This window comes from Heterodontus francisci, chromosome 11 (genome assembly GCF_036365525.1).
Source record: "Heterodontus francisci isolate sHetFra1 chromosome 11, sHetFra1.hap1, whole genome shotgun sequence".
Lineage (NCBI taxonomy): Eukaryota > Metazoa > Chordata > Chondrichthyes > Heterodontiformes > Heterodontidae > Heterodontus > Heterodontus francisci.
The window spans coordinates 23,953,880-23,975,068 of NC_090381.1; the positions used below are offsets into that span (position 1 = coordinate 23,953,880).

Consider the following 21,189-nt stretch of genomic DNA (forward strand, 5'->3'; position numbering starts at 1 on the left):
TGGCGCAGTGGTTAGCACCGCAGCCTCACAGCTCCTGGGACCCGGGTTTAATTCTGGGTACTGCCTGTGCAGAGTTTGCAAGTTCTCTCTGTGACTGCGTGGGTTTTCGCCGGGTGCTCCGGTTTCCTCCCACCGCCAAAGACTTGCAGGTGATAGGCAAATTGGCCATTATAAATTCCCCCTAGTGCAGGTAGGTGGTAGGGAATATGGGATTACTGTAGGGTTGGTATAAATGGGTGGTTCTTGGTCGGCACAGACTCGGTGGGCTGAAGGGCCTGTTTCAGTGCTGTATCTCTAAATAGATAAATAAAAAATAAGCTCTTCCAGCTCCCAATACAAGTTTGTGTAACCAGGATAGCTTGGCTCAGGTGATGGCACTCTCAATTGTGTAAAAAGGCTCCAGCCTCACTGCAGGACAAAATCTAGGCTGACAAAACAGTGCAGTGGTGATGAGGACATCATGCTAAATGCAACAGCAAGGAAGTCCTGCATTGTTCAGGTGCTGTCCTTTGGTTGAGATGTTAACCAAGGCTCTGCTTGTTTTGTTGCTGTGGTTCGGCTGACATTGAAGATCCCACAGCATTGTTCAAAAAGTACTGAGACTTCCAGGGTATCTTAGCCATCATTCCTCATTATCAAAAGCAAATTAACTGGTCAGTCATCTGTACAAATCCAAGCCCAACTTTGTTTCTAAAACATGCAGGGTGGAAACCAGACCCACCTTGAAAATGCTGCTGTAAATAAAGCCAGACTACAGGTGGCCCATTCTTATATTTTATTCTTGTACTGTATATAAAACACGATCCGCAGCTCCAAGAGCACGGACACCCTCCTTCACCATAAATAACTACAACCAAACCTAAACTGGACTTTAAATAGGTAATAAATGGGTTGCAAGGACCAGGTGTGCACTTGTACACTGTTAATACACGCAGTATACAAACACTGGACATACAGGAACACAATCCCTAGTTTCACTAACATGGCTGTTGAGTTTAAAAACTAGAGTTATTTATGTTCGCTCCTTCGTCCTTTCAAATGGCAGGTCCAATTCAGGACACAGTGAGAGGGCACAGAGCATCAACTCATTGATAACTTGCATTTGTCTCTCAATGAAGTGCAGGTATCTGAAGTTTGGAACTGCAGGCAGCTGGGTGTCAGACCCGGAGTCCCAAAAAACTGAGGCTCCTTTTGAAAGGTGAAGCCAGCAAATTAATTTTCAATCACTTTATGTGTGTCCTAAAACACAGCAGGATGGGTTTCTCCAGATTTCCAGCTGTAACACTGAGGTAAAACCCAGAGATATTAGGCAAATAGCCCTTTATATCAACTTGCTAGGAATTCTCCAAAGCCATTGCAGGAGATCGCCCCGGAAATGCTACCCCTGCAAGTTTTGCTGCCTGTCAGTTCTTTGGATGTTACCAACAGTACCTTTGAAAACTGGCATGCACGCTTCTTTTCCCTACACGTTACAGCTGCAGTATCTTGGTTTCTCCCAGGCCTTAATACTAACTCTGTCCACTCTTGGATAATACTGTTCAAAGTCTTTTCTTGCTAAAAATGTTATCTGTATAAGGATTGTTGATTGAGGTCCTACACCTATTTCCCCCCAATTCCCCAAATAACCTGCAACCCTCACTTGTTCCACTTCGCCCTTTCACTGTTTCCTCCTAGTTATTATATCATGGCATTTGTATCAGGCTTTCATTGTACTAGCAGAACAATATGGCTGTCCATATTTCATGGTGATAGCATCAATCATTTTGTTTCTCTTAGTAATGCAAGGTGCAAAAGAAAAACAATCCATCTAATTTGCCTTGCCATTTAAGTCCGTACAGAGGATCCATTCAGAATTAATACTGATCCCAAGTTACACAACAGAATCTAAACTGAATGGTTTCCGATTTGCACAATGAAAGGTGTGTACTTAGATGAAAAAAAACACACAAATTAAGGTGAGACACAGGAAATTATAGTTAACTGCTGTCAGCTACATGAGGTAAAGTAAAGAAACTTTCCTTAAAACTAGATGGATAAAAACTGTATCACCTGATATCAAAGCTCTTTGTCAATACATCCTGCTAATGTTCATCCAGTTTGTTCAGTAGGAAAGTCCATGTCGATGCCATTAATGACATTGGCCAACAGTGGTTCAGTTGAAAGACTGAAATTCCCAAGATATTCTGGAACATGGAGATCCACTGGCGACAGCAACTAACTTGTTGCAAAGTGGAAAATAGTAATGCTTCTTCAACACGCCTACAAATTCCTGTTCTCTTGAGTACTGACAGTACAAATCGGAAGGGGTAGAGTGGAAGTAAAACATTTTAGGAATCTACCTCTTAAATCCGTCCTTAAACACATTCAGAGATATACATTCTCTTCGAACTGTCCACAGGTCATTCACTGCCCCTGCCAACTGTTTGGAAATGAAGAGCTCAGAGCGAGGGCCGGAGAGAGGCAGTTCCAGATTCTACCAGGCTTGGATTTGCGACATCCAATTTTAAATTACTCTACAATCCAATCTGAGTAACATACTGGCCCATTTACATTTTGCTCGAGTAACACTACAGGCCACATCTCCCCCAGGAATTGAGATTCTGGATCTGGAGGTAGTACCTTGATCTCCTCCACCGAACAAGGTGCAGGAAAACAAAGACAAGACAGCCTCGGCATAATCCCCGATGGGTGTGACTTTGCTCCACTGGACATGAGTATAAACCACACCCTTTCAGGCAACCTAGCCTTTTAGCATTGTGGAACTGTTCTTTAAAAAGAGACAGAATCGCTTCTGCAGGTCTCAGTAAATTGGAGTCTTACGACATTTGTGGGATTATGTTTCTGTAATTGGAGGGGAGTGAGAGTGCTCGTTTAGATTGAGGGATTACTATATACCCAGGAGCAATATTATTGTCACTGAAGGAGCTTTACGTACTTTTTTAAAATAAAAGCTTTGTCACTCCTTTCTGCATCTCACATCCCACAAATCCTCCCTTCCAGCCAGTCTGAGCTGGAAATTCAGTACCATCAAGAATCAGGTAAGCCTCACCTCAGTGCAGGGCTCCATCTAGCAGGTTGCCATACATATGAGAAACCTCCCTCAATGGGGCCAGCAAGGATGCAGTGACTGAAAGACACAGGCTTCTGAATCAAAAGGTGAGACACATATTCACTGTGCTGCCAGACTGCCCTGAGAGTGAGGAATTCTTCAAATGAGGGTGACTTGGCTGATCTAAAGTCTGGATAAGTATCAACTCCTGTAGCTAATTCCACCTAATTGTTTCATTTTAAATAGCAGCACAATGTGGCCACATCTTAAAGGAGAGGCTCACGGAACATTATCCACTATTTAGCACCCTCTATCCTGAATGCATATAATCCATGTTCTTGCACCCTTATAAACAGTATATTTATTTTTAAAACCATTTTAAAAAATTGACCTTTGAGTTTTGAAACAAAACCTAGACAGGCAAGCAAAAGAGATTCTGTCCTTTTTCACACAGTACATTTCTACTAATACAGTTTGATATACACCATCAATTAACCTTCTCTGTATATAAAGAAATTGTAAAAATATTATAACTTCTAATTAAAACAAAAAAGATATCAACCCCTCTTATTTGGTGCCACCCCTCATGGTGGCAGTGTTAAAAGTAAAAGGTTTTCAGTTCTGATCCAACAGTGCGATCGAGTCTCGTCGCCACGGCCATGAAGCACTGGCATCAGCAGCCACGGGCTTTCCTAACTGCAGCAGGAGGGGTGTTGTTGGGTGCTGGGTCACGGGGCACTTGGGAAGCCCCTGGAGGTGTCGAGATCTTCACCGCGCTGAATTCTTGCTGGATCCGCTTAGCGAATACCTGAGGGAGGGGAGAAGTAAGAGGAACAAGTCAAAAGGAGTAGCTTCAACCCGCTCCACACATTTCTCATCTGCTTGTGCAGGCTGCAAACTGCAACCGCTTAGTGCCCCCAACCCCAAGCTGAGGTGTTAACTTTTTCCAACTGCCTAGATGGTGTCAATAGGCTTTTCAACCATGAGACATCACTGTTCAGCATGATCCTCACCCCACAACTGAACTTCACAGCAGAAGTTACTAAACAGTAATTTCTTCCCCCACCTCTGCCTTGGTGTAGATTAATTGCCTCAGCAGGGGCTGATCCTAGGGGTTGCCCTGGTCACTGACTGCAAGAGAGTAGACAGAAAAAAATTGGACAGAAAACTGTTTTGGGAAAATGTTAATTATTGTGCCAATGCAGATTACCAGGCCAGAGAAGCCAGGTAACCTGCATTGGCACAATACTTCACATTTTTGGAGACAGTAGGGATTGAGGAATATGTTGTGAAGAAAGATAGTTGGGGGTGGAGAACTATCAAAAAGTGACAGGACTGTTGGCCGCCATGATCAATCCCTGTTTCTAAAAGGTCTAATCTTTTTATATATTTTAATAAGAAGGGAACACAGACTTAAAACTGTTGCTGGAAGAAGAAGAAGAAGCCAGAGGAAATGTTTCCACACAGCGGGTTACTGGCACAGGGAAAAGACTGATAGCCAATGGTTATTGTGTAAGAAACTATGTTACTTAAAAAGGGAACTGGATCAATATTTGAAAATTAATATAAAACAATAGAAGGGACAATGCAATTAGAAGAGTTAGGCTCAGCTGAACAACCAACTTAGTGCAATGGGCCAAATGGCCTCCTTCTATACAATGATTTCCTTTTTTTAAAAACTGATGTTAAGATGTCCACTGAAACACAATCTAAATGACCTTACTGAAAGCTTTAACATATATAATTTCAAGGCAGCATTTCAGGATAATAGTTTTAATGGATACAATGGCATTTGGTAAGATGAGAATACTGAAGAGACAACTTGAACCTGCATCCAGCCTCTAGAGTCAGGAAATTGCTCATTGCTTTGGTCATGGCCAATCTTACCATCAGACAGCATTAACTGGAACTCAATTTGAGTAGGCTACAACTTTCATGTGAGTTTGCATGGGGGCACAGCTCTAGCCAAAAGCTGCTTGTCAGGAATTCAGTTCAGGAACCAGTGAACAGCTTAAAGTGCTTAACCAGGAACTGGAAAAGGGTTTTGGTCATTGAAGGAGATGGAGCATTTTTATATTGATAGATGGTTAGCATTAAGCCACTTAAATCTTCCATGGCTGTTTACAGCTCGAGACTTGTACTCCACATTACGTTCCACAACAGACAATTCCACATTTAACAAAGTGGTGACAAGACAAGGCAAGGAAACTAATTTACCCTCAGATCACTATCAATACAACTCTTAACCACCACAAGCAATGTGAGAGATTGTACATCAGGGCCATGCAGTTGTCACTCTACCACTTATATTTATATAGCTCCTTTTGTTATGAACGCTGGACTTTGTAGCATGATTATGTTTAAAAAAAACTGTGATTTTTAATGTTGGGATAAATGAGGCAATTCAGGTTGTCAAACTGTAACTAGCGCAGTGCCACAGGGATCAGTGCTGGGGCCTCAGATTTGCTGATGATACAAAGATAGGTACAAAGTTGTCAGGAGGACATAAAGTGTCTGCAAAGAGATATAGATAGGTTAAGTGAGTGGGCAGAAATTTGGCAGATGGAGTATAATGTGGGAAAATGTGAACTTGTCTGCATTGTCAAGAAGAATAGAAAAGCATATTATTCTTTAAACAGAGAGAGACTGCAGAATGCTGCAGTACAGAGGGATCTCGTTGTCCTTGTACTGTCCAACATACGGCCCGTGGGCCAGGATCCAGCCTGCCAAACGTTTCCATCCAGCCTGAGGGTGTAAACTGTACCCGGGGGATGGGCAGGGGGAACACAGGGGGAGAGAGTGTGATCGAGAGCACTCCTGACAGAATGACATCTATCCAGAAGACTCTGCATCACTACAAGAAGTGTGCAGGTAAACATTGACTACTTGCGCAAACAAAAATATATCAGGTGTCTGACTAAATGAGTGTCCAACATAGTGAAGATAATGTAAGTCAATAAATTAGTCTTCTCATTTAGAGCTTTTTCACAAAAATGTACATTTCTTGTTGTTTTAATTAATATTAAGCTAAATTTTTATTGCCTTTATCTTTCTGAAATTGTATCACCGGCCCCTGATGTAAGACAAAAACTGTAACGTGGTTCCCCCATGCGAAAAGATTGGACAATCCTGTTTTACATGAATCACAAAAAGTCAGCATGCAGGTACAGTCAGTAATTAGGAAGGAAAATCGAGAGTTGGCTAGCTCTGTTTCATGCCCTCATAATTATTTAAATTTAAAATACTAGTCTTGGACCCATTCTTCTCTCCCTCAAATTGAATGTAAAATTGAATCATATTATGATCGCTGCTACCTAGGAGCGCCTTCACTACGAGGTCATCAGTTAATCCTATCTCGTTGCACAATTCCAGGTCTAGCATAGCCTGCTCTCTGGTTCCAGAATGTGCTGTTCTAAGAAACTATCCCGAAAACATTCAATGAACTCCTCATCTAGGCTACCTGCCCATCTGATTTTTCTAGCCTATATGTAGATTAAAATCCCCCATGATTATCACCGTACCTTTCTGATAAGCTCCCATTATTTCTTCCTTTATACCCTGTCCTACCATGTGGTTACTGTTAGTGTGCCTGTACACCACTCTCACGAGTGACTTCTTGTCTTTATCATTTCTCATCTCTACCCAAACCGCTTCTACATCCTGGTTTCCTGAACTTAGGTCATCCCTTTCTAATGTGCTAATACCATCATTAATTAACAGAGCCACCCCTCCACATTTTCCTAGCTTCCTTTCATTCCTAAATGCCATGCACTCTTCAATATTCAGGTCCCAATCTATGTCAACCTGCAGCCATGTCTCTGTAATGGCTATTAGATTGTACTCATTTATTTCTATTTGTGCTATCAGTTTATCTGTTTTGAATGCTACGTGCATTCAGATACACAGTCTTTAGTTTTGTCCTTTTATTATTTTTGTAACGTCTAGTCTTGACTGTTGATTTATTCTTAAATTTGTACTCACTATCCCTTCCTGTCACTGTCTATCATTTCCCATGTTAATACCTTTCTCTCTTGCCTTGTCTCTACTCTTTGATTTATCACATATTCCCAAATTTGATCCCTTACCCTGACTATTTTGTTTAAAACCCTCTCTACTTCCCTAGTTATGCAGTTCGCTAGAACACCAGCCCCAGCATGGTTCAGGTGTAGACCATCCCAATGGTACAGCCCCCACCTTCACCAGTACTGGTGCCAGTGTCCCACGAACCGAAACACACTTCTACTATACCAGTTTTTGAGTCTTGAAGTCTTGCTACAACTGTACAGGGCATTAGTGAGACAGCACCTAGAGTATTGAATACAGTTTTGGTCTCCTTACTTAAGGAGGGATATACTTGCATTGGAAGCAGTTCAGAGACAGTTCACTAGGCTGATTCCTGGGATGAAGGGGTTGTCTTATGAGGAAAGGTTGAGCAGGTTGGGCTTATACTCATTGGAGTTTAGAAGAATGAGAGGTGATCTTATTGAAACGTATAAGATTCTGAGGGGGCTTGTTGGGTAGATTCTGAGAGGATGTATCCCTTCATGAGGGAATCCAGAATTAGGGGCACAGTTTCAAAATAAGAGGTTTCCCATTTAAGACAGAGACGAGGAGGAATTTCTTTTCTCAGAGGGTTGTTTAATCTTCGGAATTCCCTTCCCCAGACAGCACTGTAGGCTGGGTCATCAAATATATTCAATAATTCAACTCAAGGCTGAGTTAGAACAGATTTTTGATGTACAAGGGAGTCAAGGGTTATCGGGGGGTGGGGAGGAAGTGGAGTTAAGGCCACAATCAGATCAGCCATGATCTTATTACATGGTGGAGCAAACTTGAGGGGCCGAATGGCCTACTCCTGCTTCTGTTTCTTATGTAGTTTAAGATGGAGTCAAAGTCGTCATGTGACCTCACATCAACTCTGCTTAAAGACAAAACAGGAATCTTGGTTACCAGAACAAGGAGCCCAGATGAAAGACCCTTTTGAAAAGCAGAGAATGCAGGGTTAAAACACCTGAAGAACAATGGGTTTCACCCTCCTAAACTTTCAGATTGCAAACAAGGAGCCAGTGGCTCTGAAAATGTAAATATGAATTGCAATTGCTAACACTGGGAAACTACGTGGCTCTGCTGTAGCCGGACTTGTGGGCTCTGCATATGGGAAAAATCTACTGACCTTCTGTTTCTGGATAAATTCTACACACTTTGGAAAATCTACAGGCTGTAATGAAAACAACAACCAGCAGTGGCAGCCTTAAGGGAGAGAGAGAGAGAGGGGAACACCTGCTCTCAGAAGACTGATACAGTGAAAGGCTGTGAAGATTCGAACCTGATTTGAAAGTTGAGGTTTGCGGAGATCGCCTTATTCATGGAAGTCCAGGTCGAAAGTGCTCAGAGGGAAGTGAGCAAAGAGGACATTGACGTTGAGAAGGTCTAGGAGATCCAACCCATTGTAACTGGGAGGGGTTTGGGACTTTTAGTTGCAAAAATCTCATTTCAAGGAGGACTGTGTAACATATAAATGTGGGTGTGAGGTTTTGAAGTGTTTGAATAAGTGAAGAAAATACCTTTCTCTACAATTGGAGTATTAACTACTTACAAAGTACTATTTAATTAATGGTGATTTTAGTTTAGCTGTTAGAATAAAAGTCTTAAAATGTTAAATCTTGCTGTGTACTTCTGTAATTTGGTCTGGGGATTCATAACCCAATTTAACACCAATGTTCTCACTGAGGTTGTAACACCTTTAATGTAATAATATGTCCCAAGGCACTTCACAGGAGCATTATAAAGTAAAATTAGACACTGGACTACATAAGCAGATATTAGGGCTGATGGCCAAAAACTTGGTCGAAGAGGTAGGTTTTAAGGAGAAATTTAAAGGAAGAAAGAAAGTTGGAGAGGTTCAGGAAGAGAATTCCAGAGCTTAGGACCTCAGCAGCTAAAGTCGCGGCCAACAATGGTAGTGCAATTAAAATCAGGAGTGTTCAAAAGGGCAGAATTAGAGGAGCACAGATATCTCAGAGATGTGGAGGTGATTACAGAGATGGGGAGAGGAGAGGCCATGGAAGGATTTGTAAACAAACATGATAATTTTAAAATCAAGGCGTTGCTTGACCAGGAGCCAATGTAAGTCAGCAAGCACAGGGGTGATAGGTGAAGGCGGGACTTGGTGCGAATAAGGACGTGAGCAGCAGTGTTTTGGATGACCTCAAGTTTATAAAGGGTAGAATGTGGGCGACCAGCCAGGAGTGCAATGGAATAGTCAAGTCTGGAGGTAAAAAAAAAAGGAATGAATGAGATTTTCAGCAGCAGGTGAGCAGAGGCAGGGATTAAGTCAGGTGATGTCACAAAGGTGGAAATGGGTAGCCTTAGTGATGGTGCAGATATGTGGTCGGAAGCTCATCTCAGGGTCAAATATGACACCAAGGTTGCAAACAGTCTGGTTTAGTCTTAGACAGTTTCCAGGGAAAGGGATGGAGTCAGTGGCTAAGGAAGGGAATTTAGAACTGGGACCGAAGACAATAACTTCAGTCTTCCCAATATCTAATTGGAGGAAATTTCTGCTCATCCAGTACTGGATATCAAACAAGCAGTCTGATAATTTAGAGACAGTGAAGGAGTCGAGAGAGGTGGTCGTGAGGTAGATCAGGGGGTCGTCAGCATATATGTGAAAACTAAAGTTGTGTTTTCGGATGATGTCGCTGAGGAGCATGTCGATGAGAAAAAGGAGGGGGCCAATGATAGATCCTTTGGGGATACTGGAGATAATGGTGTGGGGACAGGACAAGAAGCCATTGCAGGTGATTGTCCGGCAACAATTAGATAGATAAGAATGGAACCAGGCGAATGCAGTCCCACCCAGCTGGATGACAGTGGAGAAGCACTGGAGGAGGATGGTGAGGTCAACTGTGGCAAAGGCTGCAGACAGGTTGAAGAGGACGAGGAGAGATAGTTTACCTTTGTCACAGTCATGTGGTATGTCATTTGTGACTTTGATAAGAGCTGTTTCAGTATTGTGCAGGGGCAGAAACTTGATAGGAGGGATTCAAAAATGGAGTTCTGGGAAAGATGGGCATGGATCTGGGAGGCGACAACACATTCAAAGACTTGAGAGAAAAGGGAGGTTGGAGATGAGGTGGTAGTTGGCAGATTTGGAGAGAGGGACAATATCGGCTAACAGGGAGATCCGAAGGGGATAATAAAAGCAAAATACTGCAGATGCTGGAAATCTGAAATAAAACAATGTGCTAGAAATACTTAGCAGTTCAGGCAGCATCTGTGGAGAGAGAAGTAGAGTTAACGTTTCAGGTCAGTGACCTTTCATCAAAAAGGGAAGTTGGGTGGTCAGCTGTTTAGTTGGAATAGGGTTGAGAGAGCAGCAGTTGGTGTAAGAATCCTGGGAAATCCTTACATCGGGTTTTCTTGCTAATTAGCGACAGCTAACAAATAAATTTGAGTTTTCACTAGCTGTGATATGAGTTGAAGCGAATAGTATAGTTGCATTTAAGAGGAGGCTAGACAAGAATATGAGGGAGAAGGTAAGGGTTACGCTGATAGATTTAGATAAGGAATGACGAGTGGAGCATAAATGTTGGCATGACTGATTGGGCCAAATGGCCTGTTTCTGTGCTGTATACGCTATGTAATCCTAGGTAATGATAATACTTATACTGAACTATATTTTTAACCCAGCTTATGATATGCCCTGGGTTAGAAGTGGCTGAGAGGTGACATGATGGGAAATTTTGATTTGGGCCTTCATTGACAAAGTGTTTTATTGAGTCCAAATGTTTATAAGGAACCAAATGGTAAAACGGTAAACCTCAGCAGAAATTCAAGCAAAGCGTGAAAACAGAAAGGCTGCTGTGTGAGAACTAAAAGATAAACACCGTAGTAGAATTCCAGAGGCCCAGACAGAGGGAAAGAAAACAATAATGGCTTGAATCCTAGAAAGGATAGCTGGATGCCAAGGCCACCATGTTTTACTTGCTTTGACCAGGCACTACCATTGAAATGTCAATGTGCTGTTAAGAGTCCGAGAGTAGAAAAACAGATGATAACAGGAATCATGAGACACTGACCTGGCCAGGGCAGGCATTTGGATACGTGACATCACTTGCAATTGGGCAGATCAAGACATAGCAAGGTAATGACTAGGTTAAAGTGGTTTCCATTGACTTCGCTGTGTAGCAACAGTATAAGAAAGGGTGCTCCAAGCACTTAAGGTGAGCCAGTATTCAACCAAGAGACTTGGGATTGTCTTGAACATGAACTCTCGCAGAAGGCCGGGCTGGAGGAGGGACCACATGTGTACATAAAAGCAAAATACCGTGGATGCTGGAAATCTGAAATAAAAACAAGAAATGCTGGAACCACTCAGCAGGTCTGGCAGCATCTGTGAAAAGAGAAGCAGAGTTAACGTTTCGGGTCAGTGACCCTTCTTCGGAACTAGCAAATATTAGAAATGTCAAAGGTTAAAAGCAAGTGAGCTGGGGGTGGGACAAGAGATAACAAAGGAGAAGGTGGAGATTGGACAAGGCCACATAGCTGACCAAGAGGTCATGGAGCAAAGGCAAATAATATGTTAATGGTGTGTTGAAAGACAAAGCATTAGTACAGATAGGGTGTTAACGAACTGAAGATTAAGCAGCAGCAAGTACAAACATGAAAAAAACCCGTGGGTAAGCAAACTGAACAAACTACAATGAAATGAAATAAACAAAAGAAAAAAAATTGGAAAAAATGTAAAAAGGAAAAAGAAAAAATAACTAAAAATAAAAGTAAAATGGGGGGCCCGTCATGCTCTGAAATTATTGAACCCAATGTTCAGTCCGGCAGGCTGTAGTGTGCCTAATCGGAAAATGGGGACGACTGCTCCTCCAGATCCTCCTTCCGTTTCACTTCCCTCTGACCCCACCCCTTCTGATCTGACCCCTTGCCGTGTATTTACTATACCCTCTGACCTCCCCCTCTCTGATGCTGAACGTTTTGTACTCAGCAAAGGTCTCAGTTTTATCCCCTTACGTCCCCACCTCAATGAATTTCGCGCTCGGCATGTCGTTGAGCTCTTCTTCCGTCGCCTCCGTCTCCGGGCTCACTTCTTTGACCAGGAGTCCTCCTCCCGACCAGCAGACGCATTCACCTGCCTCCAGCATTCCCCCTCTACCTGGACCCCTCCCCCGGCCTCTTACCCGCTCTTGATCTCTTCATTGAAAACTGTCGGCGAGACATTGGTCATCTCAATTTCTCTGCCCCCCTCACTCACTCTAACCTGTCCCCCTCTGAACTGGAGGCACTCCGTTCTCTCAGGTCTAATCCCGACCTCTACCTTGCAGAAGCTCAACGCCAACTCACAGACACTTCTTCCTACCTCCCTCTGGACCATGACCCCACCACCGAACATCAAGCCACTGTCCAAAGGTCAGTGTTACTGACCTCATCTCCTCTGGAGATCTTCCCTCTACAGCTTCCAACCTCATAGTCCCGCAACCCCGGTCAGCCCGCTTCTACCTCCTTCCCAAAATCCACAAACAGGACTGTCCCGGCAGACCCATTGTGTCAGCCTGTTCCTGCCCCATTGAATTTATTTCTTCCTATCTTGACTCTATCTTTTCTCCGCTGGTCCAGTCTCTTCCCACCTACATCCGTGACTCTTCTGACGTCCTCCGTCATTTTGACAATTTCCAGTTTCCTGGTCCCAACCGCCTCCTCTTCACTATGGACGTCCAATCGCTCTACACCTCCATCCCCCACCAGGATGGTTTAAGGGCTCTCCGCTTCTTCCTCGAACAGAGGCCCAACCAATCCCCATCCACCACCACCCTCCTCCGCTTGGCTGAACTTGTTCTCACATTGAACAACTTCTCCTTCAACTCCGCTCACTTCCTTCAAGTAAAAGGTGTTGCTATGGATACCCGCATGGGTCCTAGTTATGCCTGTCTTTTTGTGGGATATGTCGAGCATTCTTTGTTCCAGTCCTACTCAGGCCCCCTCCCCCAACTCTTTTTCCGGTACATTGATGACTGTATCGGTGCCGTTTCCTGCTCCCGCCCTGAACTGGAAAACTTTATCAACTTTGCTTCCAATTTCCACCCTTCTCTCACCTTTACATGGTCCATCTCTGACACTTCCCTTCCCTTCCTTGATTTCTCTGTCTCTATCTCTGGGGATAGGTTGTCTACTAATATCCATTATAAACCCACCGCCTCCCACAGCTACCTGGACTACACTTCTTCACAGCCTACCTCCTGTAAGGACTCCATTCCATTCTCCCAGTTTCTCCATCTCCGACGCATCTGCTCTGATGATGCTACCTTCCATGATGGTGCTTCTGATATGACCTTTTTCCTCAACTGTTGTTGAGGAATGTTGTTGACAGGGCCCTCAACCATGTCTGGCCCATTTCCCGCACCTCTACCCTCACCCCTTCCCCTCCCTCCCAGAACCATGACAGGGTTCCCCTTGTCCTCACTTTCCACCCAATCAGCCTCCATATCCAAAGGATCATCCTCCGCCATTTCCGCCACCTCCAGCGTGATGCCACTACCAAACGCATCTTCCCCTCCCTTCCCCTGTCAGCATTCCGAAGGGATTGTTCCCTCTGCGACACCCTGGTCCACTCCTCCATTACCCCCACCACCTTGTCCCCGTCCCATGGCACCTTCCCCTGCAATCGCAGGAGGTGTAATACCTGCCCATTTACCTCCTCTCTCCTCACTATCCCAGGCCCCAAACACTCCTTTCAGGTGAAGCAGCAATTTACTTGTACTTCTTTCAATGTAGTATACTGTATTCGCTGCTCACAATGTGGTCTCCTCTGCATTGGGGAGACCAAATGCAGACTGGGTGACCGCTTTGCAGAACACCTCCGCTCAGTCCGCAAGGAGGACCCTGAGCTTCCGGTTGCTTGCCATTTCAACACTCCCCCCTGCTCTCATGCTCACATCTCTATCCTGGGCTTGCTGCAGTGTTCCAATGAACATCAACGCAAGCTCGAGGAACAGCATCTCATTTTCCAATTAGGCACACTACAGCCTGTCGGACTGAACATTGGGTTCAATAATTTCAGAGCATGACAGGCCCCCCATTTTACTTTTATTTTTAGTTATTTTTTCTTTTTCCTTTTTACATTTTTTCCAATTTTTATTCTTTTGTTTATTTCATTTCATTGTAGTTTGTTCAGTTTGCTTACCCACGGGTTTTTTTCATGTTTGTACTTGCTGCTGCTTAATCTTCAGTTCGTTAACACCCTATCTGTACTAATGCTTTGTCTTTCAACACACCATTAACATATTGTTTGCCTTTGCTCCATGACCTCTTAGTCAGCTATGTGGCCTTGTCCAATCTCCACCTTCTCCTTTGTTATCTCTTGCCCCACCCCCGGCTCACTTGCTTATAACCTCTAACATTTCTAATATTTGCTAGTTCCGAAGGGGGGTCACTGACCTGAAACGTTAACTCTGCTTCTCTTTTCACAGATGCTGCCAGACCTGCTGAGTGGTTCCAGCATTTCTTGTTTTTATTCCACATGTGTACATGTTGCACTGACTGACACAAAGGTGTCTAGGGTATGACCATGTGCTGTAGTCATGTGGAAATTGTGTCTTAACCAGGGAGTAATGGTAATGCTGTTGTGCTTTGGTACTACTGCTCAGGCATTAGCATGTGTCACGTCTTACTTATACTGAATAAAATATAACCACAGTCACCAATAAGGATATCACCTCGAATCACTTCAGAACTTGAGAGTAAAAGGGTTAAAGAGTTAATTGACTCTGACACCCCTGATTTCCAACAGTGGGTCTCCTGGGCAATGGGCACTATTACCTATATAGTCATGGATAGATGCATCTGCAACAGATAAATTGGTGAGGACGAGGTCATGTAGGTTTCTCTCTCATGTTGGTTCTCTTAGCATCTGCTGCAGGCCTAGTCTGGCAGCTATGCCCTTCAGAACTCCACTAGCTCGGTCAATAGTGGTGTTACCGAGCCACTCTTGGCAATGGACGTTGAAGTCTCTCACCCAGAGTACATTCTGTGTCCTTGCTACCTTCAGTGCTTCTTCCAAGTGATGTTCAGCATGGAGGAGAACTGGTTCAGCAGCTGACAGAGGGCAGTAGGTGGCAATCAGCAGGAGGTTTCCTTGCCCCTGTTTGACCTGATGCCATGAGGCTTCATGGGGTCTGGAGTTAATGTTGAGCACTCCCAGAGCCACTCCCTCTTGACTGTATACCATTGTGCTGCCACCTCCGGTGGGTCTGTCCTGCCGATGGGACAGGGATGATGATGGAGGAGTCTGGGGCGTTGGCTGTAAGATATGATTCGGTGAGTATGACTGTCAGGCTGCTGCTTGACTAGTTTGTAGGACAGCTCTCCCAACTTTGATACAAGTTCACACATGTTTATGAGGAGGACTTTGCAGGGTCGACTGGGCAGGGTGTGCCTTTGTTGTATTCAGTTCCTAGATCGATGCCAGGTGGTCTGTCAGATTTTATTATTGCAGTTTTGCATAGTGGTTTGATGCAACTGAGTGGCTTGCTAGGCCATTTCAGAGGGCAGTTACGAGTCAACCACATTGCTGTGGGTCTGGAGTCACATGTAGGCCAGACTGGGTAAGAACAGCAGATTTCCTTCCCTAAAGGACATGTAGTTAATTAGCTGAATTTCAATTCTCCAGCTGCCATGATGGGACTTGAACTCATTTCTCTGGATCATTAGTCCAGGCCTCTGGATTACTTGTTCAGTAACATAACCATTACGCTACTGTACTCGCAAGTCTCTTTTCTGAATAAAAAGGTGCAACCTTGTCAATCTTTCCCGATAGCTATAATCCCTCAGTTCTGGTTCCTTTCTTCTAAATCATTCCTCCTAAATAATTTTTTGCACTTTTCCAGTGCTTTTATGTCCTTTTTGACAGCATGGAGTGGACTTCGCCATCAGAAACTCTTTGCTCAGCATGATAGAGCCACCTTCAAATGACTCAGAACGCATACTGTCCATCTGACTGCTCACCGCCTCTGGTCCAGTACACCTGCTCAGCATCTATGCTCCAACACTCTGCTCCCCACCTGAAGTTAAAGACCAGTTCTACAAGGAACTCCATAATATCGTTAGTAGCATTCCTAATACCGAACATTTGTTCCTGCTGGGGAACTTTAACGCCAGGGTTGGGGCCGACCATGAGTCATGGCCCTCCTGCCTTGGGCGCTATGGCATTGGAAGGAAGAATGAGAATGGACAGAGACTGCTTGACTTGTGTACCTATCACAACCTTTGCATCACCAATTCATTCTTTCATACTAAACCCTGTCACCAGGTTTCGTGGAGGCACACAAGATCATGTCGTTGGCACCAGCTGGACCTCATCGTCACAAGGCAAGTCTCTATAAACAGTGTCCAAATCACACGCAGCTTCCACAGTGTGAACTGCAACACCAACCGCTCCCTGGTGTGCAGCAAAGTTAGACTCAAACCAAAGAAGCTACGTGTCTCACTCCAAGCAGAAGGGCCACCCGCGCATCAGCAATGACAGAATTTCTTATCCACAGCTGTTACATAAGTTTCTAAATTCACTTGAAAAAGCCCTTCAAAACACTCCTTCAGGGGTTGCAGAGAGGAAGTGGGCTCACATCAGAGACGCCATCTATGACTCAGCAATGACCACCTATGGCAAAAGTGAGAGGGAGAATGCAGATTGGTTTCAATCACACTTTGAAGAGCTGGAACCTGTCATAGCCGTTAAGCGCATTGCACTGTTGAACTACCAGAAAGCCCCCAGCAAGTTAACATCCATAGCACTAAAAGTAGCCAGAAGCGCTGCATACAAAGAACAGCCAGGCGCTGTGCAAATGACTACTGGCAACACCTATGCAGTCATATTCAACTGGCCTCCGACACCGGAAACATCAGAGGTATGTATAATGGCATTGAGAGTGCTTTTGGGCCAACCATCAAGAAGATTGTCCCCCTCAAGTCTAAATCAGCGGACACAATCACTGACCAACGCAAGCAAATGGACCGCTGGGTGGAGCACTACCTAGAACTGTACCCCAGGGAAAATGTTGTCACTGGGACTGCCCTCAATGCAGCCCAGTCTCTGCCAGTCATGGATGAACTGGACGAACAGCCAACAAAATTGGAACTCAGTGATTCTCTAGCCAATGGAAAAGCCCCTGGGAAGGACAGCATTACCCCTGAAATAATCAAGAGTGCCAAGCCTGCTATACTTTCAGCATTCCATGAACTGCTTTGCCTGTGCTGGGATGAGGGAGCAGTACCACAGGACATGCGCGATGCCAATATCATCACCCTCTATAAGAACAAGGGTGACCGCAGTGACTGCAACAACTACTGTGGAATCTCCCTGCTCAGCAAGGCAGGGAAAGTCTTCACTAGAGTCGTTTTAATTAGACTCCAGAAGCTGGCTGAGCATGTCTACCCTGAGGCACAGTGTGGCTTCCGAGCGGAGAGATCCACCATTGACATGCTGTTCTCCCTTTGCCAGCTACAGGAGAAATGCCGCGAACAGATGCCCCTCTATGTTGCTTTCATTGATCTCACCAAAGCCTTTGACCTCATCAGCAGACGAATTTGGCCTAACCATCAGCCTCAAGAAAACAAACATCATGGGACAGGATGTCAGAAATACTCCAACCATCAATATTGGCGACCACGCTCTGGAAGTGGTTCAAGAGTTCACCTACCTAGGCTCAACTATCACCAGTAACCTCTCGATGCAGAAATCAACAAGCGCATGGGAAAGGCGTCCGCTGCTATGTCCAGACTGGCCAAAAGAGTGTGGGAAAATGGCACACTGACACGGAACACAAAAGTCCGAGTGTATCAAGCCTGTGTCCTCAGTACCTTGCTCTACGGCAGCGAGGCCCGGACAACGTATGTCAGCCAAGAGCAACGTCTCAATTCATTCCATCTTCGCTGCCTCCGGAGAATCCTTGGCATCAGGTGGCAAGACCATATCTCCAACGCAGAAGTCCTTGAGGTGGCCAACATCCCCAGCATATACACTCTACTGAGCCAGTGGCGCCTGAGATGGCTTGGCCATGTGAGCTGCGTGGAAGTTGGTAGGATCCCCAAGGACACATTGTACAGTGAGCTCCTCACTGGTATCAGACTCACCGGCCGTCCATGTCTCCGCTTTAAAGACGTCTGCAAACGCGACATGAAGTCCTGTGACATTGACCACAAGTCGTGGGAATCAGTTGCCAGTGATCGCCAGAGCTGGCGGACAGCCATAAAGACGGGGCTAAAGAGTGGCGAGTCGAAGAGACTTAGCTGTTGGCAAGAAAAAAGACAGAAGTGCAAGGAGAGAGCCAACTATGTAACAGCCCTGACAACCAATTTTATCTGCAGCGCCTGTGGAAGAGTCCGTCACTCTAGAATTGGCCTTTATAGCCACTCCAGTTGCTGCTTCACAAACCACTGACCATCTCCAGGCGCTTACCCATTGTTTCTCAAGACAAGGAGGCCAAAGAAAGGAGGAGTCCAGAACTGTGCATAATACTCTAAATGCAGCCTGACCAGGGGCCTATACAAGTTTAACATAACTTCACTACTATTGAATTCTATACCCCTAGAAATAAATCCCAGTGCTTTGTTAACATTTTTAATTGCTTTGTTGACCTGAGATGCTACTTTTAATGATTTGTTTACCTGTATCCCGAGATCCCTTTGCTCTTCTACCCTGCTCAGTTTATTTTCTAAAGCATTGGTAATGTTTCTGTTTATCCTACTGAAGTGTATCCCCTCACATTTATCTGGGTTAAAGTTTGATATTGTTTGAGCTTTGGGACAGGCTGAATGGACCATAATGATCTTTAGTAGACACTGCATTCTCACGTTCCTGTGCCATAAGCTTATTTCACCATAGACAAAGACTGTGCAACACTGTCAATAGGAATTGAAAATTGCTGATTATTAGTTTGGATGCTGTGCACCATGTTTTTTGTGATTTTAAATCCTGTGTCACTATCTATCACTTAGATAGTGTTATCTAATATTAATTAATTTATTCCTTTAAATATGAGATCCTTTCCACACACTATACAAATTTTGTGTTTAATATTTTCCTTTTGTTTCACCCCCTTTTCTGATTTCCCCCACACACTGTCCTGTTACCCATATCTCCCTGATGCCTACTCTACCGATCCCCATTTGTATGCTCTTCTCCCTACACTGTCTGCTCTCAGGGTTTCTTGTCTTCTCCCTCAGTTCCCCCACAAAACAGAGAGGTATGTACAGCAAGAGATAGAGAGTCAAAGAGAAAGGACGACTATTATAGAGATACAGTGAGCATGGCACACAGTAAATAGGAATAAGCATTAGAGCTGTGTGCTGTAGACATGTGCTGCAATACATGATGTCCTGCAGCTGTGATAAATTAATAAGGAATCTAAAAATAGATAAAACAGAGCTGCACAAAGGCTCATTGAATATGCTGTCTGACCACTAAGAATTCAAAGATCACTTAACAGGGATTCACAGACTCCTACCACTGGGTGAAACTGTTTAATTAAACACACAATCCATTGAAGATTTGACATCTCTAATTTCCCCCATTTCTACTGCACCGCAATTGAAAAGTCATCTAGCTTAAGTTTGTTCTTAAAAACTAAACTTGATAATCTTTGCACTGTACCTCTAATCAATAACGATTCATATATATCAAAGCTTAAGTTAAGATCCTCATAGTAGCCAGCATTTAAGCAATAGGTTCTGCAGAAAAAGTTGAGATCAGAACTGGTTTTGTCAGAGTAGTGAATGGTCGAAATCATTTCTTTAAATGGATACTGAACGCATTATATAGTTGTTACAGAAATCACCCACAGGCACTTCTTACAAAGCCACAACTTGCCCAAAGTTAACACCACCCCCACACCCCTCCATCATTTTACTGCATCTCATCCACCAGAGGATAGGGTGTCTTCCATTTTGGGGGTGCCACAGCCACCGCAGAAAGAACAGTTGGGAGGCCGCAGACTAACTACGAAAACAATATATAAGTTGAGATACCATGCTCGGTTCAGCGCAATCTTTAATCTCTGGGCCTACTTTAACCCACATTAACAAAGAACAAAAAAACCTGCCATTTATATAGTGCCTTCACACCCTCATAATACCCAAAAGCACTTCATAATTAACTAATTGCTTTTGAAGAGCATTCACTGCTCTGGAAACAAACATGAGAGCCAGGGTGCACAGCAGGATATCTCAAACGTCACGTGAAATGAATGGTCAATTAATCTGTTTTAGTGGTGTTGGCCAGGGCATAAAGACTTCCCTGCTCTTTGAATGTTGTCGTGTGATCTTTTACACCCAATTGTGCATGCGTACAGTGACCTAGTTTAGTGTCACATCAGAAAGACAGCACCTCTGGCAATGCAGCACTCCCTCAGTATGGCACAAATTTATTTGTTCAAGTCCATAGTAGTTCGGACTCAAGAGCCGAGTGTGGGCCAAGATAACATTGCATGTCTCTTCACACATGTTCCTGCATGGATGAGCCTGGACACTGTCAGTCTACCTCCCATGTTTACATGGTTAAAATCTGCACCCTTAACCTGACAGCAGAGTTGATGTGGTGAAAATATAAAGCACCTTAAAAGATGGAGTATGCTCTCAGCTTCAAAACAGCTAGAGCCGGGTGAACTGCATTGACAGGTGTTATTTAGGCGTCAGACCAGTTTGTTGAGCCAACAAGCTTGCTGTGTAACGAGCCATAGGATGAGGCCAGGATTACGTCATGCAGCTCTATATGATTCCAACACATTAAAACACACCAGCTCACAAAAAGTAATGAGGATTGTCTAATATTACATGAAAATCTAACACTTGCTCCCTTAATCCTGTGAATATATTTGTGTACACGGCTTCTTTTCAGTGTTTCACTCACCTTCGTACCCGCTCCACCATGTGTGCTACCAGTTTATCTGAAATGCCTGGACAGGACTCTTCTGCCAGGTTAAAAGCATTCTCCAGCTCTTCGATGGCACCCAGATTCCCACCACTGACTTTGTGCTTCTCTTGTAGCTTCAGCAAAATAGAACAAAACATAATTAATGTGAAATGTCAAGCTATTGCCAGAAGACACAAGAGCTCTCAATCAACAACCTAGAACCTTATGA

The 21,189-nt window shown here is 44.2% G+C and overlaps 1 protein-coding gene across 1 annotated transcript in view; it reads right to left on the reverse strand.

Moving 5' to 3' along the window:
- Positions 1-766: 766 nt before the first annotated feature.
- The window catches only part of stk25b (serine/threonine kinase 25b), a 122,334-nt gene continuing 101,911 nt past the window's right edge, over positions 767-21,189 (reverse strand). The window contains exons 10-11 of the mRNA XM_068041832.1: positions 20,958-21,094; positions 767-3,857 (exon numbers count right to left, since the gene is read on the reverse strand). Coding sequence (XP_067897933.1) covers positions 3,818-3,857; positions 20,958-21,094 — 177 coding nt within the window. The 3' untranslated portion in view covers positions 767-3,817. The remainder of the gene's footprint in view (positions 3,858-20,957; positions 21,095-21,189) is intronic.